Here is a 12,899-nt window from a genome sequence, read left to right as displayed (position 1 = left end):
TCTCTTTCTTCAACATCTCTACATGTGTTTTCTGTGTTCCCCTTTGTTTCTTTTTCCTCCAAGGAAACACATCCTCAGTTTTTCATGTGTCAGTGTTTCTGAGGCAGTCTTTCTGAGGTAGTGGGAATTGCACTAATGAGAATCCAGCAGGCTTGGGGTTTGGTGTAAGAACTAGACCTTGAATAAAGCACTTCACCTGCTGATCCCTAGTTTCCTCATCTGTAAAATAAGGGGAGTTGAACTAAATGATCTCAAGTTTCAACCAACCCAATAATTCCTCAACTCTTTTTTAAAAACTTAACTTTATGTATCTTCAGTGTTTTATTCTTTAATCTCTTTATTACACTAATACTAATCACTACTATTTATTGAATTTTTACTATGTGTCAGAACAATGCCAGACAGTTTACATTTTTATTTTTACAGCCTCCCTATGATGTGTCCTCTCTTTTTAAAAACAGACAAACAAAACAGCTTTATTGTGGTATAATTTACATACCATAAAATTCTCCTGTTCTAAGTGTTCAATTGAATGCGCTTTAGTTTATAGAGTTGTATAACCGTTAGTGATCTGGGTACTCTAGCCCAATTTGAAAGGTGAGGGGCAGGGGAAATGTCAGGTAACTTGATCACATGATCAAGCTCATGATCACACAGCTAGTAAGTGCTAGAGCCAAGACTCCAGCCCTGAGCTGTGCTCCGAAGCACTGTGCTGTACTCTGGGTAGGTGGATGCATTACTGCCTTATTCAAAATCCTTTGTACATTTTCTATTAATTACTACATGAATTTGAATATAGCTGATTTAAATCATGTCCTTGGAAACATAACTGGTCATAGCCCAAACCCATCAGATGGGTTTATTCTTGTGTCCCAATATGTGTCCCCCCAGGTTCGTGTCCTTGGCTTGAGAAAAGGGCTGTAAAAATAAGATGATTGATTACACAGTTTCCACATCCTTCCAGATACCTCTATTAGAGAACTAATAGACTTTAGCAATTCTTTAGCTTACCTCTTTCCATGGGTGATTACAAGTGCAGTGTGCTTTCATTTCTTTTTTCATTGCTCAAGCTTAAATTGAATTATTCCCAAACATATCTTTCTTACTTGAAACCTGGATGTCACCCATTCCCTTAACTTCTGATTCCTGTGTTTGAACATTTTATTGGCACATACACCCCTTGCCAGCCCTTAATATAGAACTCAGCACCTCTTTAACGCTCCCCACAAAGGATCCCTTCACACAAACATAGCCATGAGTAATACTGGCTTTACTGAAGATTTTGGTGTGTAAAAAGTGGAGAAGGAGGTTCACATTCTGTTAGACATTTTGTTCTCAGAGTGCCCTTGGACAAACTGCCACTGAAAATGTTTCTCTTTGTCCTTCCCTCTCAGGTTTATCACTTAAGCTTCTTTTTCTTGCCAGATATTGAGCAACCCCCCACCTCCAGCTCCATTACCTTCTTAAACCCACTGCTTAGCAAATAGGAAAAAAAAAAGCCCTTCAGTTAAATATACTATTGGAACATTAGATGCAATTTTGTGGCCAATTTTTGTTGTGCTCGATCCTAATGTTAAGGGAGGAAGTTCTATCTCATTCTAAGAAGAATCTGCCAACATATATTAGTGTTTTCCAGGAGAAATTCTGGTGAATGAAATTATTTCCACCTTCTTATATACACACTTCCTGTAACCTCACTTCCTGCCTTTACCACCTCTCATCCAGCTAGCTCAGACTCCTCTCTTTTCCTTGTTTGCCCCCTCCCCCTCAATTTACTTGGGAGCCAAAATCTGACCATAATGTAATTACGACTGGTAGTCATAATCTAGTGCAAGTAGAATTCTGTCAAGGAAATAAAAGACTTAAGTTTTCTTAATGTTAGACCCATTAAAAATACCAGGCCTCACAATCTCAAAGACCTACTAAAATACCCAGAAATACCCTTCATGATTTTTGCAGCTATGTCCATGTATATTTTCACCCTTCCCTAATTCAACAGTTTTATTGATATTCTAATGCTTTGTGTAAATAAAATATTTCTTTACAATTCTATTGATTTGATGCCTTTCTAATGTGTATTCCAACATACATTGTTTCATTATGGTCTTAATATGACTTTGGGGCTTTCCTGGTGATCCAGTGGTTAAGACTCCTTGCTTGTACTGCAGGGGGCACAGTTTCCATCCCTGGTTGAGGAACTAAGATCCCACCTGCCTAGTAGGGCAGGAAAAAAAAAAAAAAAAGTTTTGCCAGTTTTTTGCCATCCTATCAAGTTCACCTTAGTACTGTACAACCTGTAAATTTCACCAGCATGTGCTGAGGTACCTTCCAGTTTTTGCAATGCTGTTCACTGTCCTTGATCTGCTTTGCTTGGTGAGATCCTCTATCTTTCATAACAGGGCAAATGTTATCTACTTTCTTTAGATAGATAGATATAGTTTTTCACGATTAACAACTTATTGTAAGATATTCTGGATTGGAATTCCATGGTAGTCCAGTGGTTAGGACTCCATGCTTTCACTGCCTGAGGGCACGGTTCAATACCTGGTGGGGGAACTAAGATCCCACAAACTGAGCGGGCAAAAAAATAAAAACAACCCCTCCCCCATCATCTGAATGGTTCTTTTTATTTTTAAATGTTACTGAGATTTCTGGGCTGGTGTTTATTATTGTTTTGTTTTAACATGTTCTTTTAAGTGACTCCTGGTCTAAGGCACCTTCCTCGGGTTGTTGGGTCTGGGATCTTTGAAACTCCAGAAAATTCTGTCTAGAAAAATGTGCATGCAAATTCAGGGAATTCATGGACCATCTGAAACCCATCTTTGAACCCCTGCAGTCCCTTACACGTTTTGAAATCAAACGTTTACTTATAACACAAATTACCAAGTAATCCGCAATAACCTCATCACATTCCCTCCGCTTTGGAGATGAAGCTATGCCAAGACTGTGCCCTTGGGTGAACCCCTGAAAATGGACGCGAATTGGAGCCTCAGTAAAATCCAGTGGGAAGTGGGGTGCGATTCTGGTGATAACCTGAGGGCGGAGCTTCAATAACATGGGTCCTTGGACATTCATCAACCTCAGGCTGAGCACCTACGACGCGACTGGACCTGTGTGTTGCGCGGGGGCTGCGTGCCACGAGGCTGGTGGAGACTTGAACTCTGCAGCAGCGGTCAGCGCCGTGGAGTGGAAGTAGGAGAGAATGCTTCGGTTTTCCCATGGAGCAGGAAGCCCGCCTCCTCCCTGAGAGCTGGGGAGCGGCGGCCGACGAGGCCAGCCAGGACGCGAGCTCACCCTTTCCCAGCCCCTGGCCGACCCTGCCATGTCCCTGTCTCCAGCTCCAGGCTTCTCATGGGGACTCGGCCGCGACTCTCATCTCTCCTGCTGTGCCGCCGATGAGAACGCTGATGTTCTACTTATTTGTACCACGCTTTGCAGGCAGTGATTTTATCGGTGGACTCAACTTTGCCGGCACCGCCAAACCTTTAAGAAGTCGCCGAAGGCACTCGGCCGCCACTGCCTCCGGAACGAAGAGGAAGGAGCTGCGTCGAGTCAGGGTGCGAGCCCTGCAGCTGGGGCCGCGCTCGGAAGCCGGGCAATCCTCCTCTGTGCGCCACCTGGCGGGCAGGGCGGGCGGCACGCCGCGCTGATTGGCCGAGGCCCGAGCTGCCTTTTTGCTGGTGACCAGTTAGGGCAAGAGGTCTGAGGGCCCGGAGTGAGCGTCGGCCGCTGTACTACGCTGACCCCCCAGTTCAAGTCCAGGGGCGCCCACCACCCGGGACCTGGGCCCGTATCGTTCTCAGGTCGTTCGTGAGGATATTTCACATTTCAAGGTGGGATTTCTTACGCTGTTCCCAGACGTTCACCTGCCATCTCCTAGGTGCCTTCCGACTTAAAACCAGGCCTATTAAGATAATTATCTAATAACTAACTACTAAAATTTAACTTAGTGGCAGTGGGGAAGGACACACTCAAGGTACAAAAGGCAAATTTGCCTTCAGAAAAAAGAAAGCACTGTCCTCTGAGGCTGCTGGAGGGACTAAGAAGACAGATGTGGAGGGGATGAGGGCAGGGGGCCTGCAGAGTTGATCATTTGACGCCTTTTGCTAAGAAGTGTGGTTATACATTGGAGTGAGCAAAGGTCTGGGTCAGCTTCCGAAGATTACCCAAAAAGTCATCAAGAAAGGAGACAAACTCTTCTTTAACCCTCATCTGCTGGGTACATCGGCATTCTCTGAGCTGGGCTGTGGTGGGAACGAGCTGAAACTTTGGTCGCAGGAGGACTGTAATCCACACTCCACTCCCTTGACTCCCAAGTGGGAGTCATCCTCTGCTTCCCTGATCCTACTCTGCCATTTCTGGGACCAGGACACTCCTTCCCCAGTCAACCTGCAGCACCAGGTTGCAGAAGTAGGGAGATATTCCATGGGGTAGAGCACTGCTCATTGTCTTTCTAAATTAGTTATCTCCTTCCCCTTGGGTTTTAATTGGTCAGACTGTCACCTAGCTGGAGGTGTTTTCCAGCAGTAGGTGGATGTGGCAGTGTAACTGAATCTTCACCATGATTCAGTTGGGGCACCTGCTGTAACACCTGGTGAAAAGGAAACTGCCTGTCCTTGAGACTGTTACTTCACTCTTCCTAGGAGCTGGAATGTGGATACAGTAATGATCCAGCATCAACCATGCAGGCAAACACATCCTAGTCTAGGGGATGGAGGAGCAAGTTGGGTCCTTAAAGTATCTAATGAAACTAAACTCAGTTGTCCCTTAGACCAGGGCTTGGCAAACTTTTCCTGTAAAGGCACCAGAAGTAAACATTTCAGGCTTTGTGAGCCACACTTCTTTTTTTCCCCCCTGCTTTTTACATTTAAAAATATAAAAGTGATTCTTAGCCTGTGGGCTATAAAAAAAAAACTGGTCACGAGCTGGATTTGGCTGTTTGCTGACCACCAGCTCATGTCTGGACATTTATGTGAGAAAGAAATAAAAACTTGTATCAGAGAATCAGGAAGGCCTTTGCCACTAATGGGTACTCAAGGGACAAAGCAAAGAGGAAGGGGCTTCTGGTCCTGGTAGTTTTCCCTTCTTGTCCTTACCATGTGGCACCCATCCTCTGGTGAGTTTGCAGGTACCTCAACCAGTGGCTTCCTGCCCTGGCTTGTATCACCTTGATGAACTTTACAAGCCAGTGTCATGTTGGCCAATATTTAACAACTTTTTTTTTTTAAAGCTCTGACTTCCACAGTGAACTCCCACCATCACCAACGTTAATGCAGGCTGGTGAAAAGGTGCAAACTGGCTGTTGCATGCCTCTACAGACCAGCTCTCACACACCACTACAGCAGCCACACCATTCCAGAGTCCTGGGCTATTTGTGTGTGGCTCTCCCTAGAGGTAATAGCTGTTCCCCATGCTGCTGGTCCTATATTCTTAAGATCTCTTTATCTCCTTTAATAGATCATTCCCCTTGACTGTTAATACTTCTTTATATTAAACTTTCCGTGCTCAAATAACAAGTGTGGTTTCTGTCTCATGCTTGGACAGTTGTAGATGGGACCCTGTCCAAACAGGCAGATTACTGCGGGGCTGAGGAAGGGCCAGGACCAAAGACCCATTCATAAGAATACTAATATAGGATGGCCATTACCTGCACAGTAGCTCCGTGCCAGACCCATAACTCTAATGAAGTTGGCATGTTGGCTGTTACTCAAAGCCAAAGGTATGCTAGTTGATACAGCCATCTCAAACAGAGGGTGTGAAATGATGACCTGCAGGTAGTAGGACTAGATACAGTTTTTCCTAAATCAAGAAAGACACAGGAAAAATCTTAAAGAGCTTATAACTTTTATGGAATCTAGTCCTAAAACTGATTAGACAAAAGTACAACTCTGCCTGCAGACTTTCTCACCCTCAGTCCATGGGGAAGGCTCTTCTCTGGCATGAACTCTTTGGTGTCTGATAAGCTTGGAACTTCATCTGTAGGCTTTCCCACATTCTTTACAGATGAAAGGTTTCTCTCCACTGTGGATTATCAGACACTGACTTAGATAGGAGCTTTGACTGAAGGCTTTCCCACATTCATTACACTTGTAGGGATTCTCCCCTGAATGAATCCTCTGATGCTGAACAAGATGAGCACTCCACCTGAAGGACTTCCCACAGGCATAGCACTTGTAGGGTTTCTCTCCTGTATGAATTCTCTGATGCTGAATGAGGTTTGAACTCTGGTTGAATATTTTCCCACAGTCACTGTACTTACAGATTTTCTCTCCAGAATGAATTCTCTGGTGAATATAAGGTGTGAGTTAGAAATGAAGGCTTTACTACATTCACTGCATTTATGGTCTTTCTTCCCTGTGGGAGTTGTCTTATGGGTTACAATCATCTGTCTGAAGCTTTTCCCCTGAGTGGGGGACTCCCCCAGTCTCTCCCTTTTAAGATTTCTCTACTGCTGCTCTAAAGGACCCTCACCTTCAGAGGCAGCTTCAAAGGTAGCAGTGCTGGTGGTGAGTTTTTCTCTGAGCACCTGTGATTCCACTTCAGTAATGGGTGGTTGTGGCAACTACCCTTTGTCCTTGGTCTCTGCATCATCTTCTGCAATGTTTGATGGAAACTGCAGATATACCTGTTTTGAGTGTACAGAGAAATGACACTCAGATTAGGATTTCTGGCATGAAAATAAAAGCTTGAAAAATATTCAGTATACACGCGACAGAATTCAGAAGGATAGTCACTTACATATGAGGTCATCTCTTGGTAATGGGACTGTGTACGGGAAGCTTCTCCTTTTTTTCTCATCCCTCCTCATCTGCTTTTTTTTTTTTTTTTAATAATTTTTTAATTTATGGAACACTGAAAAATGTTATTTGAAAAATAAAATAAATTTCAAGGCAGGATCTTCTTTTTAGGATTTATTTACTCTTTAAAAATATGAAAAAAAGTTAATATTTTCAAGAAACTGGGGAGTGGTTAACTGATGTTGTGTAGAAAAGGAAAAATGAGAATCACAGAGTGATGGAAAAGGATGTTCCTAAAGGCGCAAAGACCCTGCCCCTCTGACTTTGTGATCTTCACCTCTTCCCAGTCAACCCTTGCTCCTCCAATCTGTAGTCACAGAAATAGGTCCCCAACCAGCTGGCTCTTTACTGGAGGGATGACTGCCTGCTTGGTGCTCTCGGCCTTTCCCTTTGACCTGCTCTTTAAAAAAAGAAAAGACAAATGCTTTGCCTTTTCATCTTTAAAAGGTCTGTAACACTTTGTGGTTTTAATTGTCTGTAATGCTTTCTATAATCTAAAAAGGACAAACAGCAATGGCTATAAGGTAATGCCAAATTTTAAAAATACATACTTTTTTCCAGGTTAAATGCTTGTGGTCAAGGAAATATGAAACATGCTTACTAGGAAAAAAAAAATCAAACAATAGTTAGCTTTGAAGAGAAACTTATGAAACAGAGGTGAAGGAGACAAGGAAAACTCTGCAAGAAAGGGAAGGAAATGCTGGGAAGTAAAAACATACTTTTGGAATAGACACTAAGATTAATCTCTGTTTTTTGTTTTTCTTGTTTTGTTGCTAATAAGAATTTGAATTTTCAGATGCTTCTGTCTTGTGGTGGTGGAGTTATGGTGTAAAACCAAGTGTTAAATAGAATCTTCTTGATAAGCAACATATTCATGTCACATTCCAATGGTTTATGAGGTCATACAGTGCTCTGCAAGGACAGTGCACGGTCCTGAGGCTCTCAGTCTAGGGTCAGCCATAGACAGAGAGGAGAGGATCTTTATGGGGATGGATGAAAGCTGGGGAGGAAGTTGTTGTGGTAAATCTGAAGGGCAGAAGTATAGATAAAAGAGAGTTTCACATGGGGCTTTTAGATGGGGAGTAGGTGGTAGAGAAAGGTAACGACAGGCTGTATCTCACATGGAATGCCTTATAGATTACAAAGTGTGTTTTGGAAGCCATGAAAAATTTCAAAGAGAAAAGATTTTCAAGCTGGCCTGTAGCTCAGGGCAGTGAAAATTATGAGGCTAAAAGTGAATGAAGTATTTTCTGGTCCTCCTTCAGGGCTCTCGGGGCTTCCCCAGTGGCTCAGCGGTAAAGAATCCACCTGCAGTGCTGGAGACACGGGAGATGCAGGTTTGATCCTTGGGTTGGGAAGACCTCTAGAAAAGGATGGAAACCCACTCCAGTATTCTTGCTTGGAAAATCCCATGGATAGAGGAGCCTGGTGGGCTGGAGTCCATAGGGTCACAAAGAGTCAGACACGACTGAGCATGCACACACTGAGGGCTCTCTAAACCAAGAGATGCTGGTGAGGTTTTATAGCCAGATACGCTAGAAATTTAATCCTTAGAGCTACTACATAAAGTAGGTTATCATTATTCCTAATTTTGTGGGTGATGCGTCTCTCACCTAAGTGATAAGAACAGTAAGGCCAGGATGATGACAGCTTCTGAGCACCTGCTCTGTGCCCTTTATACTCCCTCCTCCTTCCCTCCCTTCCCACAGAATCCTGCTACTCAACACTCTCTGGGAAGGGCCAGGGCTCCATAGGCTGCAGCTGGAAGCTTGGTTTCTCCTGGGCTGCTCCCAGAGCTGCCTTCTCCCATTGCTCTTCCCATGCAGGTCCACACACAAGACCTGGGACCTGGGGGTGATCAGGTACCACTTGGTTTCTGTGGGACCAAAGCTTTCAAGGAGACTTTAGAGAGCCTCCTCACAGCACAGGGGCAGGAAGAGGAGCTAGAATCTCATTCAGGGATTGAAGGCAGAAAAGACAGAAACATACACTCAGTGTTCTACTTGGCCCCAAACAGTTTTGAACTTGGCAACTCCCCCTACTACTGCCCCTCTTTCAGACTGGAAGGTCATTGATCTGGTTCCCACAACAGATTGTATGTTCCCCTTTCCACCTAGGGCCCTGGTTCATTGAGTCCTTTCTCTAAGTCCTCCAGCACAGCCACAGCCTTCTCTCCACTCTTAGGGTGATGTCCCCACACCCAGGATTGGAGCTCCTTGGGCAGGATGGTCAGGAATTGTTCCAGTACCAGTAACTCTAGGATCTGCTCCTTGCTGTGACTCTCGGACCTCAGCCTCTCACAGCAGAGGACCCTTAGTCAGCTCAGGGCCTCGAGGGGACCAGGAGTCTCTTGGTAACAGAGCTGCCTGAAGGGCTGGCGGAAGATCTCTTGACTGAAAGAGTGGATCCCATGTAGTCTGTTTTCACATTCCCAAGTCTGTTCCTCTTCCTTTGGCTCCATCATCATAACCTTTTCTTGATCCTGTGTACCTAGAAGGGCCAGAGTTTTAGCTGCTGTTAGTGATACAGCCATCCTAGCTTGGATTGGCTCTGGAGAAGACCCATACCAACCAGAGTCTTTCAGGGGCACACTGTCATATAAGCAGAACTTTTTTTTTTTTTTTTCATTCATTAAATACACACTCAGCATCTACCAAGAGCCAAACCCTATACTATATCCTTTAATCTTTCCTTCTCTATCCCTCCTCAGATTCCTATTCCAGTGTCACTACCTTTGAGAAAGTCTGGTAGACAGATACATAAAGTGTTTTTTACACTACATATTACAACTTGATAAAGGCTATAGTAGGAGAAAACAGCAGGAGGGGTTGGGGAGAGGGGAGTGTTCTGGAATCTCACGGGAAGAAACAAGTTTGAAGCAAAAGCCAAATTTCCAGAGCTCGGAGCTGAGCAACTTTCAGAGCAAGGTGACTGGCCTGTTTTCAATTATTGACTCTCAGAGGTGTTGGAGTGAAGCCTCCTGCCAGATGGCTCCTTCCCTCTTCCTAAAATTTCAGTAGTGGCCACAACAAAAGAAGTTTAAATTTCCTCTAAGGCAATCTTATTCAAACGCCCAGGATCTGTAGCAGGGTCCTGTTAAGGGGCAGCTATTGGGCAAGACATGGTCTCGGTAAAGTGTCCAGCGTCAGGAAAATCTAGAGGGAAAGCAGTGGAACGTACCCAGAGGCCATTAAAGGCACACAAACGGGGGCCACTGGCTACGGCCGAGGGAGGCGCAGAAGACGAGCGCGGAAGCCTGTGTCTCAGGATGATGTCCCGGTGACCAGTTCCCAGTTGAATTCCTGCGCACGGCACTGGGTACGGGGTCCGCCGGATCGCCTGGCCTGCTATAATTCCCCATTCTTCACTTTAAGCCCTGGAATCTCCAGAGAAGAGGAGCCCCGGGCCAGCCCCCGCCCTCCATGAACCGTGGGGCTCTGGACTCCTTTCCGTGCAAAGGCGCGCCATCTGTCCTCGGCTCCTCAAAGGGCTGCCCGCGGGGTGTGTTCACTGCGGCAACCGCCGCTGCCTTCCTGGACCGGCTACAGCAGAGCGGGCCAGCGGGCGACACCCTGAGGGCCGCCGCTAAGCTTCCCCTTAGAGGACTCAGAGCTTACACCTAGCCACTTTTGAGCAGCTCGCGCTTCCAGCTAACCAGGGAGGGCAGGTGTGAGCCTGCGCACCCAAGGCCTCCCCTGTCGCGGAGGGCTCTGGGAATTGCAGTCCTGGAGTGGGTGGGGCAGGTGTGGGCCGAACTTTTTACCTAAAGATTGGCGTGCCTTGCTTCTCTGTTCAGTTGTGGATCCAGGGTCCTGCCCAAGCTGATAGAAATGGCCGGGAAGTTCTACCCTATGCGTGGCCTCTTTGCAGCCTTTCCTCCTCTACCTTCTGTTTTCCACTTACATCTTCCCAGACCTGATTAGAGGGCCACAGCCGGAGAAAGAAGTTACCCTTAAGGAGAAAGTGTTGTTATTCAGTTGCTCAGTCCTGTCCGACTTTTTGCGATCCCATGGACTGCAGCATGCCGGGCTTCCCTGTCCTTCACTATCTCCCAGAGTTTCCTCAAACTCATGTCCACTGATGAGTCGATGATGCCATCCACCTATCTCATCCTCTGTCACCCTCTTCTCCTTTTGCCTTCCATCTTTCCCAGCGTAAGGGTCTTTTCCAGTGAGTTGGCTCTTCGCATGAGGTGGCCAAAGTATTGGAGCTTCAGCTTCAGCATCAGTCCTTCAGTGAATATTCAGGGTTGATTTCCTTTAGGATCAATCTGGTTTGATCTCCTTGCTGTCCAAGGGACTCTCAAGAGCCTTCTCCAATACCACAGTTCAAAAGCATCAGTTCTTCAGCGCTCAGCCTTCTTTGTGGTCCAACTCTCACATCCATACATGACCACTGGAAAAACCATAGCTTTGACTATACAGACCTTTGTCAGCAAAGTGATGTCTCCGCTACTTAATATGCTGTCTAGGTTTGTCACCCCATGAACAGTTTGAAAAGGCCTATGCATGTCCATCAGTAAATAAAAACAATTTCTGGTGAGAAGAAAAATGAAATCTAAGGATGTAGTTAATTGGGGTAGAGGAAAAGGACTTGTTGATAGAGGAAATTACTGCTATCTGCTTTCCCAATAATAACAAACATGTGCCTGATTATGAGTTCTCAGGAAGGAAAGGTAACCATGATGAGAATGGAAAAGAACAGTAGAGCATCCAAATTAACATGGCAAAAAAGAGAATGAGCAAAATAGTATGAATCCTAGAAAGAAAAGAATCCAACTGGATCAAAAAAGGAAATCAAAAGAAAAATTACAAAGCACTTATAAGGCAATAAAGAGAACACTTCATGGTAAAATCTATGGGACTTAGCAACAGCCATACTTGAAAATGTACACCATAAAATCACTGTAGATGGTGACTGCAGCCATGAAATTAAAAGACACTTGTTCCTTGGAAGAAAAGCTATGACCAACCTAGACAGAGTATTAAAAAGCAGAGACATCACTTTGTCAACAAAGGTCCATCTAGTCAAAACTATGGTTTATCCAGTGGTCACGTATGGATGTGAGAGTTGGACCATAAAGAAGGCTGAGCACCGAAGAACTGATGCTTTTGAACTGTGGTGTTGGAGAAGACTCTTGACAGTCCCTTGGACAGCAAGGGGATCAAACCAGTCAATCCTAAAGGCAATCAGTCCCGAATATTCACTGAAGAACTGATCCTGAAGCTCCAATACTTTGGCCACCTGATGTGAAGAGCCGACTCACTAGAAAAGACTCTGACACTGGGAAAGATTGAAAGCTGGAAGCAGAAGGGGATGACAGAGGACGAGATGGTTGGATGGCATAATCGACTCAATGGACATGAGTTTGAGCAAGCTCTGGGAGATAATGAAGGACAGGGAAGCCTGGCTTGCTGCAGTCCATAGGGTTGCAAAGAGTTGGATACAACTGAAGAATAACAACAACTGCATCCCCTGTTAATGAAAAAAGATATAAAACAATTTGAAACTAACCTTAAGAAACTTTAAAAGCATAGTGAAATAAACCTGAAGAAGCAAAGAAGAGTGAATCAGTAAAGATAAAAAAAAAATTTAAAAATAGTAGAAGGAATAAATTCAAACGTTAATTTCCTTGAAAAAAGCAGCAAAATAGATAAACTTGTTTAAAGCCTGATTAAAAACAAGAAAAATTAAGAATTGGAATGAGAAATAAAACATAACAACAGAATCAGAAGAGATGAAAATAATTAGAGACCATTTCACTCAGCTTTAGGGTAGGATATTGAAAAATCTAGATAAAAATATCTTTTTTTTTCTTTTAAATTATTTATTTATTTATTTATTTTTGACTGTGCTTGGTCTTTGTTGCCACACAGGCTTTTCTTTAGTTGTGGCACGTAGGCTCAGTAGTGAACTTTAAAGTTTGGTGCCCGAACTTTAGAGCACAGGCTCAATAGTTGTGGTACACAGGCTTAGTTGCTCCAATGCATATGGGATTTTCCTGGATCAGGGATCGAACCTGTGTCTCCTGCATTGGCAGGCAGATCCTTAACCACTGGACCACCAGGGAAGTCCCAATAAAAATATCTTTTAGCAAAATAT

The 12,899-nt window shown here is 44.5% G+C and overlaps 1 protein-coding gene across 1 annotated transcript; it reads right to left on the bottom strand.

Moving 5' to 3' along the window:
- Positions 1-5,827: 5,827 nt before the first annotated feature.
- ZNF232 (zinc finger protein 232) lies at positions 5,828-11,309 on the bottom strand. The gene is given in 5 exon segments (XM_010815976.4): positions 5,828-5,905; positions 5,907-6,295; positions 6,298-6,630; positions 8,522-8,645; positions 8,911-11,309. Coding segments are annotated over 5 exon segments (1,428 nt in total). The 5' UTR covers positions 9,448-11,309; the 3' UTR covers positions 5,828-5,860.
- Positions 11,310-12,899: the final 1,590 nt, after the last annotated feature.

This window comes from Bos taurus, chromosome 19 (assembly GCF_002263795.3).
Source record: "Bos taurus isolate L1 Dominette 01449 registration number 42190680 breed Hereford chromosome 19, ARS-UCD2.0, whole genome shotgun sequence".
In the NCBI taxonomy this organism is placed as follows: domain Eukaryota; kingdom Metazoa; phylum Chordata; class Mammalia; order Artiodactyla; family Bovidae; genus Bos; species Bos taurus.
This window is presented reverse-complemented; position numbering and strand designations above follow the sequence as displayed.